The sequence below is a fragment of the Alosa alosa genome, chromosome 8, assembly GCF_017589495.1.
Source record: "Alosa alosa isolate M-15738 ecotype Scorff River chromosome 8, AALO_Geno_1.1, whole genome shotgun sequence".
Classification (NCBI taxonomy): Eukaryota; Metazoa; Chordata; class Actinopteri; order Clupeiformes; family Clupeidae; genus Alosa; species Alosa alosa.
The window spans coordinates 3,063,734-3,091,272 of record NC_063196.1 but is presented as its reverse complement, the minus strand read 5'-3'; the positions used below and the strand labels follow the sequence as shown (position 1 = coordinate 3,091,272).

General features: G+C 41.1%; 1 protein-coding gene across 1 annotated transcript; it reads right to left on the bottom strand.

Moving 5' to 3' along the window:
* Positions 1-14,022: 14,022 nt before the first annotated feature.
* frk (fyn-related Src family tyrosine kinase) lies at positions 14,023-26,260 on the bottom strand. The gene is made up of 8 exons (XM_048250731.1): positions 25,526-26,260; positions 22,123-22,244; positions 18,662-18,825; positions 18,205-18,373; positions 17,956-18,114; positions 16,311-16,492; positions 15,705-15,864; positions 14,023-15,286 (listed from the first exon to the last, which is right to left on the bottom strand). The coding sequence occupies exons 1-8, from the start codon at positions 25,906-25,908 to the stop codon at positions 15,078-15,080; spliced, it is 1,548 nt and encodes a 515-aa protein (XP_048106688.1). The 5' UTR covers positions 25,909-26,260; the 3' UTR covers positions 14,023-15,077.
* Positions 26,261-27,539: the final 1,279 nt, after the last annotated feature.

Genomic DNA, 27,539 nt, shown 5'->3' with positions numbered 1-27,539 from the left:
CAGAAAGATTGTACACTGAAGTTGATATCTCCCCTGTCAAATTATATATTAAAAGTGTGCTTTATGACGTCTGATGGAATTGGGTTGGAGCTAGTGCAGTTGCCATGCTGGCATTTTTTGGAGCACATAAAAACTTTTCACTGCTTTTACATTACATTATGAATAATTGAAGTCAGCACACTTCATGGACCTCGTTAGCCTGTGCCAAATAGACCATCAACGCCCCGACTCTGGCATTCGGAACATCTTACCTCCTTGTGCCCACACATGTCTCCCATCATAAATATTACACACCTCAGCTGCCAGGCTGTTTAAAAGAGCACTTTCCCTTTCACCTCGGAGGTTACAAGATTAGCACTGCCCACGGGCCTGTGCACCACCCGCAGCAGACTTGGTCTATCATGAAGAGTTTATGGAGGGCTCCCGTGCCAAAGGCCTTGTCTGGCCCATTGCAACTCGTTGGCATGAGAGTGTGTATGTATCTGTGGTTAGGGATCTCAGACTGCTGTTGCAAAGGCAACACCTTTTATAGTGTCCTTTGGAGCCAGTGGAAGGGGTCAGCATCAAGATGCTGGTCAACTCCAGCAAGTGGCACTTAGAGTTGATGGCATGAGGCCGGCTGCCTAGGCAATCCCATCCCTAAGGCAATCAACTTTGCACCAGATGGACTGCAGTGAATGCTGCCTCTTTCATCACTTTAATCAGACACGGAATGCTTCATGGCCAGGTTGCTCTCACACGCGTGCGCACGCACGCACACACACACACACACACACACACACACACACACACTCATACACATACATGAACACACACTCACGCACGCACACACACGCGCACACACACACACACACACACACAAATACCAAAAGTTAGTGTAGCCCTCCTATCTTTCATCCTGGACACAGCTAACCGGGCCCTTGGAGTATTTACAAACATAATGAGTTTTGGCATGAGTTACTTGCAATTTCAGGAGACTGGCCAGTGGCATTGACGTTGTTCATCATTTTAATGATCACCAATATGTAAGTAGTGTCCCTATCACTCAGACTCAGTGGTTCACTTCTTTCCACTGAATCAACAAATCACATTGATTAAGCTCACACTACATCTTGATATCACTGATGAATGAGCAACTGTCTGTTTACCACACAAGGTGTTAGTTATGCATTTAGATGTTTACCTCAAATCAAAACACTGTCAAACCAAAACTTGATTCAAAAATCATTTAAAGCAAAAAAAGGCATTTAGTCTAGATGATAATATCAAAACTTTGTATACAGATATACAGAAGTCGATTGTACTGAGTAGCCTGACTTTCAGTACAGTTCGTAAAACTCCCCAGCAATAACAAATTTAAATGCTGAGGCTAAATGGCTTTTATCCCATCCACATCTCTCAGTCTGTAATGAATTATGGTCAGAGATGGTCTCCCTATTGTTCGCATCCCTTTGAAATATTTTCACTGGGGTCTGGAACTCTTATTTATTCCTGTAGCATTTTCAGAGTTGAATGGTGCTTAAGCAGGGAAAAAAAGACTCCTTCAAGCAGAACAAAGCCTCACATTAATCATTCAAGCAAAGGCCCAGCTGTCCCCAGGGATTCAACTGGACTCAATGCAAAACCTCTTCAAGAAATATTGCATATAAAGTGCACCAAAGGTTGTGGGGAGAAACTGATGTGGTGAAAGAAATGTACATTCTCCAAACAGGAGTGCCGTCTGCTCTCTCTCTGTCTTCCCTTGTGATACGTACTGCAAATGAGGGTGCTGAGATACGGGCCCTGAACCCATTCACCATGACCCTTGAAAATAATCTTGCCCACTAGATTCCAATGCTCACTGATGGTATGCCTTGCTACTCAGAGGTGCAATACGTTAGTGAAAGGTCTCCAAATTGAAGGCCATTACTGAGCTGAGAGACGGCTCTCCAAAGCAGCCATCAAAAGCCCTCCACTTGAGGGCTCCTGGAGACGGTTTGACGCTGGCAATCAAAGTTCTCTCACTCATAATGGGCCTCTTGATGACTAAGTAGCTCAAGGTGCTTCAATTATAAAGAATCAAAAAAAAATATGTGCTAGAGTCAAACATTTCAAAAGGTCATAATTAGTAAAAGCTTTTGGTAATGTAATATAATGTCTGTAATGTCTCAGAAGATCTTAAACATCACTTTTATGTATTCTGTAGGAGAGTTTGCATAACTTGATGAAGCTGTGAGAAGTGTTTTTGTGAAGTGTTGCTGTGCTAACAAGCTTCCAAACACCAATATGTACTTGTTGGGCCACCAGCTGCTGTTTTTGGAAATGGCATGGTTATGGTATGGTATGGAAATGGTGTGGATATGGTATATTTGGTATGGAAATGGTATGGATATGGTATATTTGGTAATGCTGTGCCATCAAACTGAAAACATACTGAGGAAAAGCCTATACATATTGTCACTTTAGTTATCTATACATCTCAATCAAAAGAGCAATCAAACATAAAGTCAAACAGCACACAGAAATGTTTCAGGACATTTCAATATGAAAGTGGCACTCTCCTTCTGTTTACGGAGCCGGGTTATGCTAAGGGCTAAAATAACGTACGTATATGGAATATTTATTTGAGAAGCTTTCTGTGAACACTCTGAGGTGGCTGAGTTTTGACGACTTCATTTAATATGGATAATTACTTTGTCAAAAAACCACTTAAAAAAAACGGTCAACTAATGACACAGTAAAACATTTTCAAAGGAACCCATCGAAACTTCACACCGGATCCTTCACTGAAGGATATTGTTACAGTATGTCTCACCAGAAAATGTCAAAGCACTTTCTGAAAGGGTTCCTCAGACGGAATGCCCACAGATAGATTATGCCAGGCACATGCACAACCACAGAGCTAGATATGATGTCTCCTTTACATATTCTGCTTTTATGCTCTGTGTATTTGGAATTGGACAATTACTGTAATTTACCCTGTTAGATTTCACAAACACTTTATGTTCTGAGCACTACTCCACTTGTGAGATTAATAATTGCTTTGTATGCTTATTGAAAGTAAGAGCAGGCAGTGTGTGTGTGTGTGTGTGTCTGCATATTACTGAGTAACTGTTTTCTAAAAATGTGTCAGTCTGGGCTTATTTTCCTTGATCTTTCCTTGGTTTCTCATTCCTCTGTCGGTTGATATTCTTGGAATGGAGAACTCTAATGGAATTGGTATTTAACGATGTTCCATGTTTTTATTGCAGTAATTAATTAGCCTGCTGTACTGTTCAGAGCTCCCCCCACATAGCAGCACTCCCTGGCTGTTTCATGCATGCGGAGCACAAAGCACCGGGCCTGAGATGCTGCTGCTGCTCTCCCTCAGCCTCTCATCAGCACTCAGAGGGTTGCAATGCTCACACAGACCCCAGTGCACCATTTCCCATAAACGAAGGACAACGACCGTGCAGTCCATCCAATCCACTCCCTCCATTCCAAGAAGACATTTGCATATTTCACCACTAATTCTCCTGGAGGATTATTACGCTGTCCTGTTGACTGACTCAGATAGAGGTCTCAAGCAACCATCTTCAGCTCAAGTCACAACTAACCTTCAAACAGTACTACTCGTGACTCCAATGGGTCTCTATAAACTTGATCTATTTTGTGACTGTGAAGGGTATGTGGTTTGGGACATGCATCCATTCCACAAGGAGTTTACCTGTGTCAGACAAGGAGTATGTGTTCTTGAATTCTTATTCCAAAAAGATTTCTTGCAGACCAGACAATCAATATAATTTCTGAGATGGTGATAAACATTAATTGTGTCTTTTCTCTCTTGTTTGCCCTCACTGAATAAAAGAAACATTACATCTTTATCATTAAATAAGCAATATTTTTATCTGGCACAAAGTGAGGTGTTGGTTACTCTGCTGTTAATCTATGAACTGCTGAGCTACATACACTGCATATTGATGTGCTAGCGCCCTCCTCTCAATTTACTACACAGCAGAGAGGGGAGATGGTCACCTCTGGAAGAGCAAGCATCCATCCTTTGGTAATAATTGACATTGTATGTACTGCGCCAAGGCAACTGGAAAAAAACATTGCAAATGAGTGGTTCTCATGGTGAAAACGACCTTGCTTTATGGCTTAAGTGCTTCCTGCTCCTCTCGTCTGATCTGCCAATCCCATCTATCATTCTAATGCTGTGGCACCAAGCCAGCCCAATCAAGCCCAATTATTTGTACTCTCATTAGCGAGTGACAGCGTTGCAGCTACATCTCTGGTTGGACAAGGTCACGTCACATGTCAGGGAACTTTGAGATGCTTTATATAGATGTGGAACCATGTGTGTGTGTGTGTGTGTATGTGTGTTTGCATGTCTGTGGTTTTTGGTGTTTGATGACATGAGGGGCACTATTATACTGCACAAGCACTGCATGCAGGATGTGTAAAGAAAGCTCTAGTCATGAGACGGAGGACACTTAGTTACATCCTTCAGTATTTCATCTTTCCAAAAACAGCAGCACCCATCAAAGAGGCAGCCAGGAAGGAAATCCCCTCATAGAAGCCCATGAAAAGTTCATGCTGCTGTCATGTAGTGTTTACGTAAGCCTTGTGTATAATTCACACTATTTGTGCCTCTAGTGCAACCCTTTTCCATTTATTACAGCAGTTGAATAAAATACACTAGTGGGGTAGGTAGGGAAAAGCAATTTACCCATCAAAAACAAGATTATGCACCCCACTTTAGCTACGATTATTTTACATTTCAAATAAAATGTTGATTCAGCTTATCTACTGATTTATGTTGAAAAATGACATAATTTCTCCATTCATAGCCAAAACAACCAATTATGGAAGCCTGAGATCTCCACCTCAGAGAGATGGGCTCAGCGTGCCCTGCCATGCGTATGAGGAGGAGCAGGAGCGGCAGTAGCAGCAGAGGGCGAGTGATCCACTGAGTGCTTTTATTGCTTTTCCCTCGCAGGGCTCCTTGGCCCACAGATGGAGCGCCCTGTTGCACCTGCTGCTCTGCGTTTGTTCACTGCGACCACCGACAGCCTCACACCCAGCATGCACTGCGACACACCTTCCTCACATGAAGGGTGGGGTTTGTGTGTGTGTGTGTGTGTGCCATCACGTCAGTCCGAAGAAGAAAAGAGTGTAAATTTCAGGAAAGGCAGAGACCATTCAGTCACAGGTCAATGCCTTGCAGACGGAAGGGGAAAAAACTGTCTGCTTGAATAACTGCCAGTTAATCCCCCGTTGGAGACATGCAATAAATCACCACATTTTATTCAAACTTGTTAGTATTGCCTCACTATTATGTGACTGAACTAATTAATGCACAATGGTACATTGTCAAGTCCATCGAACACAAATGAACACAAAGAAACACATACACACTGATAGATCATCAGAGAGGACTATAGATAGATAGATAGATTACACTAAACTTTAATGTAGAAATCTGAGGAGGATGGAAAGGATAAGACCATACAAAAGGCCTTTGAGGTGTTGCTTTGATATATTCCTACAGATATATGTTATGCTTTGATATATTCCTACAGATATATGTTATGCTTTGATATATTCCTACAGATATATGTTATGCTTTGTTTGCATGCCTCACTTCATAGAGATATATGTTATGCTTTCTCTGCCTCAGTCCCTCTGTGTTCACTGGTAGGGGGATGGGGATTACACTAAATATTTGATACACAATATGTATTATAAAGCTAAACCCATCCTTTATATGGCCACTGGCTGCTTTATGATGATAAATGAAACAGATATCCTGTGTAGAAGGGTTTGGTGCATTTGCATTCTGGTGACAATTTTATAGTGTATGTGTGTGTGTATGCATCAGAGTCTCCATCTCTCTGTCTCTCGCTCGCTCCTCTCCCTCATATGTGTGTATGTGTGTGTATGTGGGTGTGTGGGTGTTTTGGGGGGAGGGGGGAGGGCTGGGGGTCCGTACGTGTACACTTGTCTGTACGTGCTTCAGATCAGCTTTTCTTATGTCAGAATCAAGCTTTCAGCAACCTGCAGAATGGAGGAGAGAGTGCTGGAACTATTTGAACTGTTGAGGAACGAAGAGGAGTGAGCTTCATTAAAAGCCTGAGTTGTTCTTGCGGTGGATTACAGGGTAAGTGCTGAGCGGTGGCTGGCCTGTGGGGGCTTACAGAGGGAGGAGGCAGGCCAGCAGATTGGGATAGTGTCAACGGCATTAATTACTTCTGGGTCCCAGTCCAGAAACTCGGCTCTCCTGTGTCCTCTCCTCTCCCTTCTAAAGGCTAATTTGTGGTCAAAAATCAATGCTTGCTATTGTTATACTATGAAGGCAAACTGTAGTGCAACAACAGAGTTTGACAAAGTTTATCCCTTTTCAAACCATAAAGCTCCCAATTAAAAAAAGGTACAACAAAATTCTTGTGAAAGATTTCTGTGTAATTGATTCCCACTGAATGACTTAGAACTCTTGCCCAAGTTTTGTTCAGAACAACCATAAAACATTTGGGTGAGACCATTTCGAAACAGCTCGACTGTCCCCTGGAGTAGGCTACTGGCTGCCTTGGCCTCCAGCTCGCAGCCTGATCGTCAGCACTCACCCCTGGAGATTAACGTATCATTGGCCACTCCTGCTAAGTAATGCAGGCCAAAGCAAAACAGATGTGCGTGTCACCGCGTTATCTCCCTGCCACAAGCACATGACGAGGGCTCTTGTCTGGGGAGGAAACAGCCGCAATTTTGAGAAAAGTCAAATGATTCATCTCGGCCCGCTGTGCCATTCGTCTGTGTCACCGCTTATGCGATGCACCCAAACACTTTGCCTAGCCCCCCAACTTCCCTGTCGCCTGGCTTAGAAAGCCAAATCAATCAAGCTTCCCCATGCAGGAAAGTGCAGAAATAAAGAGACAATGAAGTGGAATGGAGGAAAGCAGGATGGATGGCATAAGAGGGATTTGGGACAGGCCATGAGGAATCTCATGTGTGTGGACAAACACGCGTGCTGAGGCACTGCTGAATACTGAACACACAGAGCTGCTTCAAAAGATCTTAATATATGATCTAATTACCATCCGTGGGTCATGAAGAATATGCCTAATAAGGTGAGCAGAATTATTTGTTGGTTGTGAATTTAAATGAAGAGAGAGAGAGAGAGACAATGCATTCAGCAGTATTTTATGGGCAAGGTTTCAGAGTGTATTTTGGACCATTAGCTTTTCATTTTGCGCCCCGAGCATGTCATATACACACGGATGTCAGCTCCGTTAGGTGGCCTGCGTATCTCTGGAAGCCAAGCACCAAATCCTGTTTTATGTCCACGTGTATTTTTCATCGAGGTACTTCTCTGTTTTGTTTTTCTGAATGTAAGCACTCTATATGTATAATACTGTATACAGCATCCATGACAGAGTGAATGCAACTTTAACACAAAACACAAAATTGCAAGAATACCTTGAGCTTCCACAATATATGTACTAACTTTCTTTCAATCACACTGAAACCCTTGAGAAATGCTTTCATTTTGATAAACACTTGAGCAAATAGTATGTCAGACAAACTGAGTGAAAACGTTCTTTTAAACCATTTTTCTGTGCCAGGTTATTAATTTTGGAAACGGATGGTACTGTAGGTAATCTAACGAAGTGACAGGACCTTCCAGCAGCATCTGTTCAGCGCTCTTTTACTGTGCTGCATTGAGCCCATTCTCACAAATGAAAAATGAAAGGACATCCAACTTGAAGGGCATCATCCCTTCGTCTCACTGATCAGAATATGCAAGTGCTTTCTTGGCCAGCTTTGTCAACGATCACGACAGTCCTTGAACATCATTTGATAGACTTGGACATCTGTGACAATGTCACAGAGTGCCTGGCAAGGAGCATTCTTTATTGTCCGAGGGTGAAAGGGGACGCTTTTGGCTTAAGTACAGATTTCTCATTTGTAAAGGAAACACTTACTGTTGATCAACATCTGTTGTTAAGTTCATTTTGTAAATGGCTTGAATCTGATCACAAGTTTATGGACTCATGCACTTCACTGGCATCTCTGGAAGTGTGAGAGGACTTGAAGAAAAAGGATCCTTTTCGCCACCAGATGCTCTACACTGATGTTCAAGATCAAAGTCGCTCACTCCAGTTTACCAGTTTCACTCTGAAATGAAAATACATAAATTACTTTAAGTTTCTTTCATGATCTTGTGGATATTCATTCAATCGTACTAACAACCATAAAGAAGGTCTAAGAATAAGGTATTTTCTTTATGTTGTGTAGGTTATATACTTTCACTTGTGTATGTATACGTGTTTAGGTGAGTATCCTACATTCATGTTTAATAACTGTTGGACTTAATAATACAATGCACATACAGGTATGTGTTGAATCTATTAGAAGATTCTGCTGTTTGTTGTTGATGTATACAGTATGTTCAAGTTTCATTCAGTGAGATGATTTAAATTCTGTTGCACAGGTGTGCAATGACAATAAAGACACGCTATGTTATTCCATTGAAATGATTTGCATGTGTACAGTGTACTTTACGTCTTAGCAGCAGATTTAAAGAAGCAGAGAACCAACTGCTGAATGTTTTTACATAAATTGACCCTGACTAATCCCTGTTCAACCCAGACAGGGGCTGACTTCATTAGCCAGTGCTAACGAACCTTTGCCAGCAGCGGCAGGCCTCCTCCTCAATCTCTCACTTTATCAATTCAGCATTGGTCAGAGGGTTTGGACCTCACAGAGTCCACACAGTCTACCCTTTGAAAGCAGGCTACTGTCTAAATCAGTCTCCATATCTCCACTGGAAGCTGTGCTGAAGGACCTAGGCCAGCAGGCATCGGTATCAATGATACAAACAGATATTGTATGAGTATGTCTGTTTTTATTATTAGCATTATTATTATTTGACTGTCTACTATTGTCTCATATTTAACATGAGATTTTAAAGATATGTTATATTAGTTTGAATGTAAGATCATGTTTGTTGTGTTGAGTGTTCTTGTGTGAAGAGGCTTGGAGTTTCCCCGTGGGTCAATAAAGTATTGCTCACCTTCTTATCTTATCTGACCTCACCTTATCTTACATGATATGGCCATGACATGATGCTCACTTACCCGTCTTCATAGTGTGGGAACAAACACTAAATGGACATAGTCAATTTTCCATCTCATAATTATATGAAGCGTTTCCTGATAAGCTCTTTAATGGAAAAAAAAACGGCAATCTTTATCTGGACAGGAAAACATATATTGCAGCCTTTTATTCCAGGAAAGTGGATAAGCTCATTATGAATACCAAATGTGATTAGTGTTGTAATATCACACCATAATACTCTCAAACAAACAGACTGAAAACCAGTTTATAATAATAATAATAATAATAATAAAAAACTTCAAATGAGCTAAACCGCATCCCTTGTTGGTTGTCTTGGGTCTATTCTTTTGTATCCTCCTATATCTTATCCTGCAAATGTGTTTTTTGTATTCTTTGCTTTTATTATGACCATTCTAGCACAGTGATTTTTGGTTGACACCGGAGCACCAGGGTACATGAAACTTGGTGGGCATGTTACCCCACTGTCAGTCCATAAGGAATTGAAGATTTTGGCCCCCGGTTTTTGCAAAGAGAACATGCAGGAAGATGCGATCATATTATGTACCACTACTGTATGTGATACATCTAGTTTGAGAAAGCTTTCAATGAAGATTAAATTGAACCTCTCGCTCTCTTTAAAAGATAAAACTGGGCCAAGGAATGTCCTTAAACTGAATTTGGTAAATGGCACAACACGCGTTCAAACTTTGGAGGCTAATTGTATCGATGAAATTCCAGAGACATTAAATTTTAAGATGGTAGGAAATAAGCCTTTTTAGTATTCATACAGAATAGATCTTTAATTGATGATGTGGCGGGTGTCTGAATGACGAGGGGAGAGAGGGAGAAGGAGAACTGCAGCGGTGGAAAGAAGAGAGAAAGAAAAGAAAAGCAGAGATCACACAAGTGCAGACAGCACTGAAATAAACCCACTTTATTAACAGACGGCCTCTTTTGTTCAATTATTCATATTTTATATAATCAACTGATGTGTAAGCTTTAAACAGCACCAACATATAAAAATGGTATGCGCACTGCTCAAGAGCAGCAGGCAGCAACAACATTGAGCTGTTAACTTGGGTTTCATCAGCGTCTCTCTTCTCAGTCAGTCTGAGTGTACAAAGTCGACTACTAAAACCATAATATTGGAGCGAGCCGAGTCAAGTCTGCTCATCTTAAAATAGGTCAGCGCGACTCCTGGCTTTTAGACAGAGCGACGCGTCTCCCACGCCTACCTGCACTATGAGGCAGGATTGAGAACAGAGGCTCCATCTCCACCCGCTCTTTGATCATACTGGAGCGTCTCTCGGGGGGTGGTGTGTATGATGCGGATCCAGATGCTCAAATCATGGCCATGCTGGCGGATGGCGGATGGCTGAGCCGGTGGGAGAGGAGGAGACGGCCCTGCCTCACCTTTGTCTCTCACAAGAACCACACAAATAGTCACAGCTCACACTCTGGAGGGGGAAATGCCGTAGTCTGAGCGGCTGAGATGGGGTTTGGGGATGGGGGTGGGGGGGGGGGGTGTGGTACGGAGTTTGGAGTGGGGGGTGTAGAAGTTTGGCTCAGGACCACGCTTCTCACCTCGGCGTTGCTATGCAGGTCTGGTGACACCCCAACATCATCACCCTCCAACCCGTCCACTCCCACCTCCTCACCTGACTCCTCCCCAGCCAAACACGCTCATTACCTGCTTGATGAAGACGTGGTGCTGAGTCCAGCTGGGTGGTGTGGGATGCTGGGAAGGGGCCATCCGTCTCCGGGAGGACTCTCGCGGCCCCCTCCGAGGACCATTAGGGCTGGGGAGGATCGATGCGACTGGCTGGGGAGGAGTCCATCCGTCATGTCAGGCCCACGGCCCTGTGTCTCTCTCCACTGGAGGCCGGCCCCTAACCCCACGCTGACCCCTCCCTGCTCATATCATTACACCGACCCTCTGGTCCAGCAAAAGGCTCCCGCGCTCATTAAGTCGGACCAGGTGTGCCGCCCGCAACTGTAACTAACTACAAGTGCGTGACCACCTGCCAGCTGACAGCACTTCTGTCTTCTCAGTGTGGCTGTATATGGGAAGAGAAAAGGACTCATGAGATGCCAGAGAATTATCTGAGTATCAGATTAGATATCGATCCACAAGTCTCCCACCAGAGAGAATTAACCGACAATGTCTGTGGCATTTCTGATTGTGATCGGGGTCATGAAACAATATAAGTGTGATTGGGAAAGGAAATACTTAAAGTGCACCAACAGTCCATTTAGCCTCCCTACTTTAGCCAGTGATGATTGGGGTGGGCTGGGTTTGCTCACGTCCAAATGGAGGAGGCTGTTGCAAGAGTAGAGGGTGCAGCTCTTTGTTGTCTAGTCTTTTCAGTGTAAAAAGACATGCCTATTTTCTCAACTCTGGTTAAAGGCCACTGTGAGTTTTCAGGAAGAAAGTCAGATTGTTTCTTTTCTCTCTGGGTACTTGCATCCGGCGCACGGTGACATTTGCAGATAAGCCTCTTAGTGATTGACTGACAGCAGGAAAATGGCCAGAATGGGATTTCTGAAAGAATCAATCAGCAAATTAATCACCCAGAACAGCCAGACAAATCATCTCCAGACTTCCACTTGGCACCACACAAGTTTGTCATTGACCTTCATTGCAGCGTGTATGTTTTCACATGTTACAGAATTATAAAGAGTGTTACTTTCAGGAGAGAATTCGCAGAGGCTGTGCTGGAATGCATATAGCCACACATAGTGAGGTTCACACACCCTTTCACTCCAGCTCATATTATCTCTCCCTGCCAGCGTGCCTTTTCAAATGCAAATCACAAACAGCCAAAGATTTACGATAACAATTACAATTTCCATTTTTACACCATGAAAGGGGATTTTCACTTCAATACCATTTTATTGTCTTTAAAATAGATTTCTGAGATGTGGAGGCGTCACGATGCTGCTGACGCTGGAATTGTAACTCCTGCAGCCGAATTAAACTCAGTATTGAACACTGCGCCAAATGCACCGTCTCCATCACTGCGTTGTGTAATTCTGTCACAGTCAATCACAGACACCAACACACAGAGACGCACATGCCAGGCAGCTCCGAGCTTGTGCCTGAGAATAACATTATTAACTGTGCAGACATAAATATGGTTGAGATGGAGTGCGGGGCTGGGGGGATAAATTGCAACAAATCACTAACAGCTCATCCGGGCTGAAACCTCTCTCTCTCTACACAGAAACGAATCATTTAAATATTTCTCTCCAAACATGTCTCACGCTCGCGTTTCCCCTCTTTGAAGTGTAATCACGCCTTGTCTGGGCATCGTTTATAATCACTGTTGAGTCTGCCAGGCCACTGTCGGCCTATGAGGACACACACTACCATCATACCCTTTTTTAGCAAACATGGAAAAATATATAGTTGTGGAATGTGGATGGATGGAAGGATGTATCGAATGAAAACAGAGCAATATTCTCAAGATGCAGAACAGAGTGAAATGTTCTGTTATCAGCAGTAACACTCTCTCCATCATAAACATGGAAATATTGAAGTCTCTTAAAGCAAATGTAATGTGAACACCAATCAATGTTATGTTGATATTTGCAGATTCTTCTAGCAGACACTGATGCAATGTCGTCACAGACTTGCAATCTCTGTGTGGCTGTTATGCAAATTTCATCCAGGACAATTTACATTCAAACAAACTAAATCAATACAGTATATACATAAGCATGCATGATTTGAGTCTGATATAAAGTGAAAAATCAACATACATGTTCATCATTCATGCTTGTGGAAAATGTTTAATTTCGCTCATACCTGACAGTGCAACACCACCATAAGTGCTGCCCTGATAAGAGATATTGTGACACCAAACATTTCGGCTAATATAAGTGGAAGAAAAGTTCCTTCAAATATTCATTTGAGGTGCTGAATAATCCATGCATCAGCTAAACTGGTTCCTCCAGCTGGGGCTCTGAATAGGGGGGTGTGAGAGGCCGAGGTGGCGCGCTGAGAGCGCCAGGGACAGGGCCCGGGCAAACTCCCACGAGGTGTCTCCTGAGGAGCGCACAGCCCACAGGGTCACAGACTGCATTTGAAGCCCATTCCATCACTCAACAACCATGTCCTGGCCAACGAGGCTACTCAGACACGTTGAAGGCTACAGTGCCCAGGTGTGTCTCCAGAGCTGAGAAGCAGGAACAGCAGAGAGCTTTCGTGGTTAGCCACCACTGAGCATATAGTGAAGAGCAAGCCTGGCCTCCAGATGAGGTACGGGGCAAATGGCAAAGCATGAATTATTCCTCTGTGCATCTGCACATTTTCCTCTCCAGATTCCTGACTTGTATTAAGTTTAATAGAATGTAATAGCTACACATTACATTTGCAGTGATACTTAAATTAAAAGTAGTGTTAACATGCGAGTTAAAATGGACACAAAAAACCTCAGCAATACTGAGATACAGTGCAATGTATTTTAGCAGCCTGACTGACATAACCATGTCTAATGGGAAATAGGGGTGGGCCATACTACTCCAAGTACATGGCTTAGTGACTAACCAGGTTAAGGTAACCTCCTACTAGAAATCTTCAATCTCAAATCCCAACAGCAGTGCTCTTCTCTTAGGCAGGCTTCACTGATTACTCAGAGTTCTTTTATCACTAAAACACATACTCGGAATACCTCTGTATGCTTGGTTCACCAGCTCCCCCCTGTGGCATCTACAGAGTATTACATTCTCAGAGTTAAACAGCAAAAGCCTCAGTCAGATTTTGAACACAAAGACCACATTTTACAGAAATATTTTCATTTTAATATTTTTTTTTTTATAGAGAAATATTTTGTATTATTAAAAATGTATACTTCAAAAGGACAATTAAAGGCAACTGAAACACAGGTCACAAAAATGCTACCATGGTTAAGTCAATTGTGTCCCTCCAAACAAATAAATTACATGTGACACATTAAATCTCTTATTTATTTCATGCTGTGCAACTGTAACTGCCTGTTCATTACACACATTAAGGGAAACCCATTCCAAATCTTTCAGTCATTAAAAAGTAGATCAAGGAAAACAAATAAAATCACTGAACTGTCTACCCTTAGCAAGGATAAAAACAGCAAAACAACACAATACCTTCATGTTAACTGCTTATTTGGTCAGATCACTGTGATTTGTCCTTCATAAGAGCACTCTCAGGTGTGTAATGTACATGATCATGCCAAAGATGTTCTGTCAAACCATACTATTATGATTGTTGTTATTATTTAGTAAACTTTAGTTTCAACTCTACAGTTTCTCTTTGTGTAATAGCTTTTAAATTGTGTTGGTGAGGATGATTCTTCAACGGAGAGTATGTGACTGAACTGGCCATACGAATGAACATAATGACCCTACGTTATGGAACAAGGATTTAATGAAGCAAAGCTGTTCCTCTTTTTCAAAGAGGTGTCAGACTCTGACAAAGGCAGTTACAGAACAGCATTCTGATGAGTCACGACCCATAAACAGCTGGACCACATCTGTCCCGCATAGATAGACAACAAGTTGAGCAGGTTTATCAGGTCAGGCAGTAATCCTTCCATCCAAACACTTACAGGTACATGACGTTAAAGACTGCATTATAGTCACTAACCAAGCCTACAGTAAACAAGGCTACCCTCATGTTCACAGTGCTGCCGATACGACTGCCAGACACTACGGTACACTGGCAGGTCTATAAAAAGTGCTTTCAGTTGACAATACAACAACTGTTGTCAGAGTTTCTCCTCTCAACACATCCTGACACAATACTACAACAGATACTTCCACGCCATGGTCCAAATGACATTAGTGAAATGTCATGACAGGGTTTTTATCTGAAGTCATTCTTTCTAATAATAGATGACTTATTGGAGTGTGTTTTCTCTTCCTTCTCCGGATCCCACATTAACTAAGTGGACGTGATCGCATTTGGCTTTTTGCAAGTGTTACAGGACTATTACAAAAGGTTGCAGAATTAGTAGCAACCCTAACTAGTAGTGGTTGGCATCGTCATAAGATGTCAAGTCCATGTCAAAGAAATCTTCCAGCTTCCACTGAAGGGTCTCAAAGGTGGGCCTGTTGGCGGGCTGTTCTGTCCAGCACTCCTGCATGATCTCGTACATGACTTTGGGGCAGTGGGGAGGGCAGGACATGCGGTAGCCGTTGGGTAGTTGCTGCACCACCTGGTAGTTGGTCATGGCTGAGTGACAGAAGAGGTAGATTATTAACATGCCTTTACAGGAATTCTCAGAGACTTCCCGTTGAGGTGTACGAGAAACACCAGCGGGAAATCACTAAAGAGAATGCACTGCATACTTTGACATTGTGTTGCTAACCATAATGACTTGGAGGCAAGTTTGGTTATGATTCAAACAACAGTATGTTTAGGAGAAACCATTGAGGGGCTGACATATCTCATGACTGATGCATACATAAGCTGTGGATGAAAAAGATTCAGATTTATGGGTGGACTCTTTCTGAAAAAAAATAAATAAGAAAAAGGCCGTCTGCTGGACAATTCAGTGTTCGCTTAGGGCTAGTGAAATTTACAAAAAGAGAAAACTGTTAAAACACATACAAAGATAGACAAGACCTAGACAAAGTAAGCCCAGCCTTACTTGGATATGGCATTTGACCGAAGGTCATAATTTCATAAAGTAGGATGCCAAAGGACCACACGTCAGACTTGATGGTGAACTTGTTGTCATGGATGGCCTCAGGTGCTGTCCATTTCACGGGGAACTTGGTACCCTCTTTGGCTTGATATACATTCTCATCCTGAAAGAGATATATTTCTAGATCATCAGTCTCATCATGTAATCAGATGAGCAACATATCACGACTGAAGATGTCCATGATCAAATGTGAGAAGTATTAACAGAACTATATCTAAACCAAAAAGTTTAAAAGGTTTGATTCCAAAAGGTTATACAGAAACATTCTGTGAGGTCTAAGAGGAAGAACCTGTAGATCTAGCTTTGTTGACATTCCTTCATGATGTACTATGTTTCTCGTAGTCTTGGAGGATGTTGAAAACAGACTATCCAGATGGTATGTACACAAAGGGCATTCTTATTATCTCTACAATGTCATCAAACAGGCTCAGAAAGCTATTACTTGAAAGAAAACCAACATTGGTAAGTCAAGGAAAACCTAAGAGTGACAACTCATGAAACTTGTGAAGAGAGTCTAAGAGTGACAACAGAATATCAGTAAGATCATACCATGAAGACCCGTGCCAAGCCAAAGTCAGCAACTTTGCAAATATTATTCTCCCCAACGAGAACGTTTCGGGCAGCTAGATCTCTGTGGATGTAATTCTGGAGCTCAAGGTAGGCCATTCCAGCAGCCACTTGAGCTGCCATCTCGATCTGATCAGAGATCCGCAGTTTTGTACCACCATCCTCTGAGAAAAGTGGTGGAAAAAAGGTTTTTAAAAAGTCAGAAAGTATGTAGACAGTCTTTAAAGGCTGTTAAAGCAATAAATGCTTAAAACACTGTGCCAAAGATGGTGGATATTAATAGGAATGCTATCAGGGCCATACAAACGGATGTCCTGAGATGAAGTGTAGTGACCAACAATAGGATCTATCTTACACTATTAACAGGTATTTGGTTGCAGTCTGTTATTCAAAAGGCACACCTTACTCTATGTATTTCTAATAATAACCCGGATCATTCCTGTCACTCTAATACATGACAACAAACTTTGAATATAAACTTGCACCCACATAATCAACATTAACATTATAAGGTTACACTATAGCATAGTATGATTTGATCTCCAGGAAGGCAATCAAGTCTTTCCTTCAGTGCGCACTCATGTCATAAAACTGAGATAGCGCTAGCTAGTATCTACGTGCCTGTCTTAAGACAAACACCCTCATTCAGTTTATTTCAGTTAGACTTTGATCCTCTTTTCTTGCCACAGTCATGAGCAAAGGTAAACTTCAAACAGGACGCCATGACAAAGCCTGAATGAACGGAGGAATTCACTTCTGAGATAATTTAGAGAAAATTAGCCATCCATCTATCCATTCTTTTGTACATCTCCTCATATTTAATATTATTGTAAAGGATAAGTGAATAGAGACATAAATATGTGATAAAGTTCTGTGTTACAGCCTTCTTGCTCATGACTGACATGTTATGCAAAGCTATTTTTAGATCTGATTAGATTTGTCTGCATCCACCAATACACACAGCAGATTTTTGGAGATGACCTTTTTAAATATATCCCCTATACGTTTCTTTATTTTACAACTACATTGGGAACATTTCTTTCTGGTAAGAATTCCACAGAACATTTGCTGAATGTATATGTGCATTCAATTGAAAAAAAATGTTCCACTGGTTTGAGTGAGCACCACATCCCCTGGTATAATGAAAGTTTGAACTACTGAGGCAGAGTGAAATGGTGTCTTAATAAGTACAGTATACTATATTAAACGGCATCATGTTTTCAAGGCCAAAGACCAGCACAGGTGCCCATCTTGGCATCAGAAACTCTCAGAGAATCTCACTATTTGCCCATCTACAATGTTATTATTTACATCTTGCAAAGGAAAAAGCGACCTTGATCACTCAAACTTCTTTGAAGTCTTTAATGAGTTGGTCAGTTCCTCAAGGTAAGGGGTGTTTATCCCTTGATGTCCAATTTAATGTTCGAAACTGTTAGAAATCTGAAATTCTATGTAATATGTCTTAGCAAAATCTATAGCATAGCTTTTACAAAAGGTAATTCTAAAAATACAGTGAGTGATCTCAATCCCTACATATCTCCAGCACATATCACTCAAGTAATCAGTGGCAGCGTATAATTGGGGGAGGCGGGGCAGGTGAGTGTGGGACTGTGGGGTGCACTCCTACTCTGCAGGTATTCCAGCAGACTCCCATTCTTCATCAGCTCCGTGATGATGTAGATGGGCTCCTCCACCGTGCACACAGCATACAGCTGGATCAGCTTGGGGTGCCGCAGCCTCTTCATGATCTGAGCCTCGCCCAGGAAATCCTGAGCGTCCATGGTCCCTGATGGAATGACAGTGAGTTGGATACCGGTTAGTCTCACACTAGTACCTGAGGGGCACTTCACTGAGCTCACCGAGTCTTGATGTTCACCTGGTTTCAGAGTCTTTACAGCAACAGGTGTGGTGTCATTCCAGATTCCCTCGTGCACTTCCCCGAACTGTCCAGCCCCCAGCTTGCGTAAAAGGTGCACTGAGCTGCGGTCAATTTCCCATTGGTCCGCAGTGTTGTAGGACAGTCCATGTGTCTGAGGAGCCTCCATCTGAATAGGGGCAAACACCAGAACATTAGAAGACAAACTTCAACTTAAGTCATGTACATCCTCCAGAGTAAGAACATGCAGGTCTAGTTTTGAATAGCCTAGTACATAATCATTAAGGTGTTTGTGTACAACTTGCAGGTCTAGTGTTGAATAGCCTAGTACATAATCATTAAGGTGTTTGTGTACAACTTGCACTTTGGCTTAAAATTCATAGCGGGCATCAACGTGGATAAAGTTCCAAAGAACCTTCCAAGACAGAAAGGAAACAAGACATCATTGACATCTCACCTTTTTGCATGGTTGCAAGAGACGCAGACACAGGCCATCTTCTTTCTTTGAATAGTGCTCCACAAGCAGTTTCAGAGTCGGAAAGGCCCGGTTCCTAGAAACATAGTACTCTCCCGTCTCTGTTTTTCTAATTTTGTAGTGTTTCACTTTACCCTTGTCCAGAACTGTGGGAACAGAGAGGGAACCCATGACGAGGTGTATGACAGATTATGTAGATGATGCACATTCATTAAATGACACATGTAAAAGGCGTATAAAACACATTGGGTTGTTGGGGAACACATATCTATAGGCAAAAGTATGGCACTATTTGAATAAAAAGCATAACTGCAAACGTGTCCATCAGATTGACTCATGTTCAGTCACATTTCTATGGAATAAGTATGAGCTCAAATGTCACAACTTTACCCAAAGACCATTTTCTAGACCAAATGCTATCAGCTGTTTTATCAGAGGACAACTAGAAAATGTAATTGAGGAAATTACCAGTGCATGAAAATATAAACATACTGTATATTAACATAAAATGCCAAACAAACTTTTATTTGGAAACAGTTGGCAGGAGTCATAGTTGATAACAACTGACAGTTGAAATGGCTGAACAGTTAAATAGTTGAGTAGTTTAAATAGTTAAATTATTTAATAGTGAATTATTGTAGTGAGGACATTTATTTTGAAACAGTTGTGGGCAGAGGTAATAGTAGTCTTAAGAGAGCCAGATTGTATGCTTAAAGCCTGAGACAGAGTATATAGTTTAAAAGTTGAATGTAGATAGTGTAATGGATGTTGATAGACAGAAAGTTGAATGGATGTTGATAGGCAGATTGTTTAATGGATGTTGATGGATAGTTTAATGGGTGGATGAGTGAATGGTTTGAAGAGGATGAATGGATAAAGTTGGATGGAATGTGCCTTATATCCTTGTAGAATGGAGAGACACAGAGAGAGTTGGCCTAGTTAAGCAGAAAGCAGTTGATACCGGTGCAATCAGTTTAACTGGCCCTTTGATGGGTCCTAATAGTGAGCAGCTGGAAGTTGATACAGGTGCAAATCAAGTTAATTAGTCCATTGTGATGTCATAGTGCTAATACAAAGTCTATGGGGAAAAATAAGCTTGTTACAGTGCATACTGTTCTGTTATCCGAAGTCTTCTTCTTATTATTCTTCCCACCAAATTTCTGCGTCTAATTCAGCTTCAACCGTTTAATGTAGAAACTTCGTTCAAACTTTGTAACGTAGGTCTTGAAAAGGACACGTGGGGAATGTATTTTTCACTTTTGTAAACTTTATACTTTTTGAGATATTAATTAAAAACTAGAAATGCAATTACAAGGAATTACCAGTGCATGAAAATGCTAAAGTTGTGATGTAAAATATCATGTATAGTTAAAACAGATAATACAGAGATGGTTACTACGGTGATGCTAGGATAGACATAGTGGTTGCATAGCTTAATAAAAGTTGATAGTTTAAACGTAGACTGTTTAAAAGCTGAATGTAGATAGTTTAAAAGTTGTTGATAGACAGTAGATAGTTTAAAAGTTGTTGATAGGCAGCTAGTTTAATAGATAGTTTAATATATAGTTTGAAAGTAGACTGTTTAAAAGTTGAAGGTAAATAGTTTAAAAGTTGTTTACAGACTGGAAGTTTAATGAATGTTGATATTCAAATAGTGTAATGGCTGTGTATAGGTAGATATTTGATGATAACTGAAAGTTGGAATGGCTCTAATGTTTGCTAGCAGTTATGCTAAGATTTTTAACTATGCTAACCATGTTACTTAGCTAATGTTTTATAGCAGTGTTAGCAATGCTAACATGCTAACCATGTTACTTAGCTAACTTAGCTAACGTTTTCTAGCAGTTTTGCTAAACATGCTAACTATGCTAGCAATGCTACTTAGCTAACTTAACTAATGTTTTCTAGCAGTTTTGTTAAACATGCTAACTATGCTAGCAATGCTACTTAGCTAACTTAACTAATGTTTTCTAGCAGTTTTGCTAAACATGCTAACTATATTAGCAATGCTAACATGCTAACTATGTTAACCATGTGACTTAGCTAACCTAACTAATAATTTTTAGTAGTTATGCTAACTATCCTAACTAGCATGCTAACATGCTAACTATGTGACTTAGCTAACCTAGCTAATCATTTTTAGCAGTTATGCTAACAATCATGCTAACAATGCTAACATGCTAACTATGCTAACTAGCTACAGTGGGTAGGAGTTATAGTCGATGACAAGTAACAGTTACAATGGCATAACAGTTAAAAAGTTCAGTAGTTTAAAGGGTTAAATTGTTTAATAGTGAAATATTGTAGTGAGGACTTTTATTTTGAAACAGTTTTTGGCAGAGGAAGCAGTTGAACAGGATGTGTAGTCTTAATAGGGCCAGTTTGTATGCTTAAAGCCTGAGACTGGCAGTTGATCCAGGTGGCCTGAACACCTGCCATAGGATTCTAATTGCTTAACGGCCGTATTATGATGTCACAATCGGCAATGTTAAGTCTATGGGGATTTTTAAAAAGTTTTTCTTTAATAGTTGACCCCTTCTCAAATCTCAATTCAGGTTGAGAATGGGTCTGGGGACCTTTCATTCACTTCTGATTTCCAAGGGGCATAATCATCAGTGAAATTAAACTGAAATTGGTGCACTTAACTTTTACCAAAGCTTTCCACAAGAACAGCAAACACATTTGTCTTGTAAACAAAGGTTTTAAATACAGAGTTTGGTTCCAAAACCATTTTTGAAATCATTAATAAGTCATGTTATTTAATTGTGTATTTCAGGTAATATCAATAATATGAATAATGAAGATAAATCAAATAACAATCAATTACAGTACCACTGACATTACCTGGAAAACAAAATTAAAATAAATGATTTATGAAAATTCATTTAAATTGAGGATATATCATTTTGGAGCCAAACTCTTTGAATGCAGTTGTTTACTAATTCCATTGGTTGTGTTGAACAGCACTGTAAACTCCTCTGTCCATCATCATATAAAGCCCGCCCTGTGCTGGATAAGCGATTATAATCAGGTCTTAGGTTTTTGGTGATTCAGAAATCGGCTTCAACAACAATGTCAATGTTGGACAATGTCTAACAATGTCAAATTTGCTGACAAGTTCACCTGGGTTGACCCAAGCTAAATAGTTCATCTGGGTTGACCCAGGCTAAATAGTTAATCTGGGTTGACCCAGGCTAAATAGTTCATCTGGGGTTAACACAGGCTAAATAGTTCATCTGGGGTTGACCCAGGCTAAATAGTTCCCAGTAGGAATAAGGAAGTCGGAACTGTAATTGCAATCACATAAATTCCATCAGCACAGGAGTAATCAGCACAAAATGTTATGGGAAACAACAATAAGCCATATTCTGCCAAACATAAATGCAAACTTTGTGCTTCTTGATGACCAAAAGAAAATGGAGAAGCTGTTAGGGTTTCCTCACCTGACAGGGAATACTCTCCTTTCTGGCTCTCACAGTGTCTGATCAGGAAGGCCCCATGCGAATTGCCCTCGCCCTGCAGCAGTTTCTCTGCATCTAGCCTTTTTGTGTCCGCAAAGAACCATCTGCAAATTCACAATGGACATTACTTTGAGAATCTCCTATAAACTATAGTTCATACAAACACACCACTTTGTCTTACAGGTGTTACTTTCCATTCATGTTATTTGCCATTGAACAATTATCCAGAGACTGAGACCATTCTTAACAGATCCAGCAGCACCATGAAATGAGTGTTCGATGCATCAAAAGTTGTTTTGACATTTTGTTTTATTTGTTTGTTTTGTCTACCTGTAACATGAGCAAGTGGTTTGGTTTAATTTCAGTTGATGAAGTCTGACTGACCTGAGCGTGAGTGCTGACTACACAAATGCCAGATGAAGTAAGATGAGATGAGTGGAATGAGATTTGGATACATTTTTGATATTTGCCACATGTAGGCTAGTGTTGCTGTTACAATAACAGAAAGGGAAATGCCAATGAAATTATTTAGTGTGAAACTAAGCCTATATTGACTGTAAAATGATGAATAACACCGACTAGCTTATCAAGCATCCAGGCTTTAAAACCTGGAGCTGAGTGTCATTGACAAACAATCCTCAGTTGTCAGGCAGATCCTGTCTTGTTTCACTAAACTACAAATTCTATGTTTCTTATGCAACGTTGTGTATGTTCACAAAGCTCTATGAATGTAATAAAGATGATCTAGTTACACTGTAAACGTGAACTCTCAGAGATTTGGGTTCCACAAAGCACCCTTTCTATATTGATTGCACTGAGTAATTCAAGTTAATGATTAACCAAACCACAGCATTTCCGTCTTGGTGGGAATGATTAACTGTGGTTTGACCCTGTGTTAAAACGTCAGTAAAACACTTGTTCTTTTGCAGTATAGTAGATTCACACCACTTAATACACACAAAACACTTTGTGATAAAGAGTAACCATGACACTGAAAGAACCTCAAAACCAAGTGCAACATGTAGGCCTTGTGTGTTTCAACAGTGGGTTTGAACATTAGCAATTCCACCTTAGGTTGGTTTTCCTTTGCTACACACAAAAACACATTGTGTTGCTGTCTTCATTATTTGCTGTAACATAGGAGGAGGTCAGAAAAGGTTCATTTTAGAAGATAATTTTAGTTCACCATAGCTCAAGGTTAGGATAGGCCTAACTAACTAACTAGGTGGGCTGTGAGACGAATTATGGCTATAGCACATTAAGGGTGCAGTGATTTTGTCCCCAAATAGGCCTAGGCCTACTTGTGAATGATTTAACGCTTGAGTCTTGCAATTATCGCTTTTAGATAGAAAATAGTCTAAAACTATCACAGCCTTTTTTTAAGCTAGGCTGCATGCCCAACCCATATCCTAATGCAGGGGCGCAGGAGATATTTTGAAAGTGAGGGGGACCAAATTGTGAACACAAACCATAGTGAGATCAGATTTCCCGATATCGGATGGCCACCTCTGGCCCACTTTCGACCATCATATTTTAAACTTGCCAGAATATTAAGATAATACCATTGATTGTTTTCAAAATACTTTTTGATTAAAATTGTCAAAACGGTGAGATGAGCACAACGCCAGATCTGCCCTCAGACCAGCTTCTTGCTATGTGCAATTCTACTTTTATTTAATTTTTTTAGATTTATTTTACACTACTTGGGCCAATGGTAGAATACTCTAAAAGCAACATGATGTTGATATTTTATGAAGCCATGAATGAATCATCATGCCTATGATCGACTAGACTACATGATCAAATAGCCTAGTTAGGCCTACAGTACCTAAATTGTCTGGTATAAACCAAATCAACTCTCCACTATGTGTCTGCAGTTAATATTTATGCAATGTTAGAACATGTTGGCTTAACAAGTTACAAGTAAACAAAGCATTTATAAAATTGAAAAAATATATATTACATAAGAAGTAAAATAAAATATTGTTACTGTAGTAACTGTACCACATTATCCCAAGCTTCAAAGAGCTCCCCATGTCTGTGACAGCCAGACGTGACACCGCTAAATTCTCAGCTTGTTTATACCCCACACTGAATGCGTAAGAAAGGCCCATCACTCTGGGGTGTCGTAGCCTACTCTCTGGGATTTATGCACCAAGGTAACTGAAGTATCCAATTTGTGTCTTGAAATTATGTTTGAAATAATTGTCTTAGAATAAAAACTTTGGATAGGCCTATATACTTCTATTTTATAGTTAGGCTAGTGAAAACGAGTTGATCAGTAGGCTAGTTGAGTTTGTTATCAATAAACATAACAGCTAATGTCATGTTGAGCAGGAGATAGGCTACCATAAATCCTCAAATTATGCCCGGGATTGATTCTATTTATAGCCGGACAAATAAAGGCAGGTTCCCATATTTGCCTATACCATACCAACAATTGCCATCAGTCCACCAGCACTAGAAGACATTGCTTCGACAAATCCTACCATGGGTCTCCAACACACGTTCTCAAACTCATTGTCTTGCCGCCCCTTTCGAGCTAATTGCCAGAGGCTGAAGCTAGGCTGCCAGAGGCTGAGGCTACATTTAACGCAATTGTTGCGTGACTCAAGGCATAATTAAACAATAACTCAATTTAGGCTACTTGGCTACGCAAAAAGGTTTCTATTACAGCACAACCCCTATTCAATGAATGGCTGCCTTGTCTCGCAATAAATAGCGGTGGAAATCCCGACACTTTTTCAACTGCATGAAACATAACAGTGAACCATCAAATGTCTCCCAGAGTTCAGTGCCCATCAGTCCCAACATTTAGCAATATAATCAAACAGTCCAAAAGTAAATTAGATCCCAAACCAAACCGAAAATGTTATGCTTTTGATGGCCTACCAGTATGCCGCTCCAAACGAAAAGCATCTCTAATGATGGTTGTTAGTAGACAAACTGGCTTCAGATATCCAACAGAGTAAATATAAGATTGTGCACTCTTACAGCACTGTAGATGGCTGTGGTTAGTGATGTGATGCTGTTAATGGAGAGTTTTACATAGTTAGCGCAAACCCTATAGGTTATTATTTATTTAGCGTATATAAGGCTTTTTTTCCTTATCAAAAGTGAGGGGGACGACGGCCGTCTCTTCAGCACTGCGTGGGACATATCCCCCACGTCCCCCGTGCCTCCTGCGCGCCCCAGTCCTAACGATAGCCACAAATGTGTGCATCCTTAAACCAATTAATCAACATGCAAAGTGAACAGAAGAGCCATTCAATAGGTAATTCAGTTTAGTTTTCAAAACTGAACACATGAAGGAAAGGAAGGAAACTGGGTGAAAATACAATTACAGTCAATTGTACCAAGTAATCATAGAGCCAATGCTACTTACGGTTCTGCGTCAAGAGTTTCAACTGCAGCCACATAGTTTGCTGGAATGTAACCCTTCTTGTTCGCCGAGACACCGGTGAGAGCCTTTGCATACCACCATTTGCCATGGCTTTTATCCAATGCCTCGAGTTTATCTCCAGCATTAAAAGTAAGATCGTCTTCGGTTCGGGCCGTGTAGTTATAGAGAGCTACATAGGCATATCCCGGTCTTTCCTTAGGTAAGGGTGGTGGCAGTTCACGCATGGGAGCCACAACCTGCAGATTTGTAATAACCACCGATTTGTCAACATCGTTCTTTCCAGGTCCACTGTTCTTGTTAAATCGGTTTAGACATGGTCTAAAGACAGCCTCAAGACATTGCATACAACCTTCTTTAACGCTCATGACGACAAGAATCCCGCCGTTTAGTTTGAAGAACAGAATAAATCTGACTGAGATTCAATCGATTACCGCTGCGTTCACCAGCTTCAGCCCCTCACATAATCCAAGTGAAATAGCCTATCAAAGGCACGGGAACTGTTAGTCCATCCAGAAAACACTCTAGGCTACACACGCGGTGGGATATCCTACAGACTGGCATACATAGAACTTCATGACACTCGTAAGACTGTGTCTATCGTTATCCGATGTTCATGTTACTGAGTTTCCTGGTTACTTTTCCCCTCGAAACTTTCAACCCACGGAAATAGTCCAAACCCCAGCTTCACCTGTTCTAATGTTGTAGCGCCACTGTCAGACCAGATTGTCTAGTTGCGGAGCATATGGACCTTTAACCTTTAACCCATAAATTGCCTTGGAACAAATTCAGCTTTTTCATTGAGTGGAGTTGTATGAAATGCGCATTTCATACAACTCCACTCAATGAGCTTTACAGTTCCAAGAACATAAAAACAAGTTAACATAGGTAAATCAGAATATAGATGTGTTTGTGTGTGTGTGTTGTTACGCCCCTAGCGGTTGCTGTGTTCCTGCTGTGCTGGGCTGGGCCAGCCCTATAAAACATGCTGTTTAACGTTAATCCAGAGCAGGGATGTGCACAGGGCCTGCCCTCTTTGACTGCGATGCCTCTTCCAAAAAATAAGATATATATATATATAATTTTCAGTGATTAAAGTTATCCGTTGCTACATCCGCCAACTATTTCCCTAGAGGCCATGGTATCGTAGGCTCCCAAAGGGGGAAATTCGTCTTCTAATTACAAAAAAAAAATAATGCTTTAATTTTGAAACTTGTCTTCAAGGTTTTCCTGCCTCTGTCATTTACGTATTCTCTTAGAAAGCAAAAGTAGCACTAAGACGTCGCTGTGCGAAACACATGAATTGTGGCATCGCCAGTTCAAATCATGATGCCGTGGCCGCAGCTGTCACCCTTAAACGTCCCACATACTCGACGCCATAGATATATGGGTGATTCTCCAACTAGTGCTGCCGCGATTAGTCGACTTAATCAACCATGAAAATTAGTCGACGGCAATTTTTTTAGTCGAAGAGTCGTTTTACTATTGACCACCTATTTATGTTTGGTCTCCCGTCTCAAATGGCTCACTGTAATGTTATTAACTCTTGAAAAGGACGACTGTCTTTGGATGTTAAACAGGCAACTTAGACTTTGGCAGTCATGTTTTAAACCCTGCTAAGGTCGCAAGTGGAAACGCATGTAGCAAAGCTGCGTGCCTGCCTGCTGTCAGCGCGATTCATTATTAGGCAGTTAAGCGGGGGACCTTAAGCTAGTACGCTAGTCCACACTCTGGCTAATATAGTATTGTGGAAATTGCAATAAATGAAGTGAAGAGAGTGGCTCACGTTGACAACGCAACGGCGTGTCATTTATTCATTCATACAAAAAAAAACGTTAAAATGAATATGCGCTGCCCGTGATACCAACAATCAAGGTGCATGCGCGTTATTTCCCATGTTCAATAAGTCACGATGCATAGGATATTTTTTTGCGTTCAAGCCAACAGATAAAGTGAGGTATCCTATGTGGTAAGACGCACAAAGTGCCTGTAGCCTACT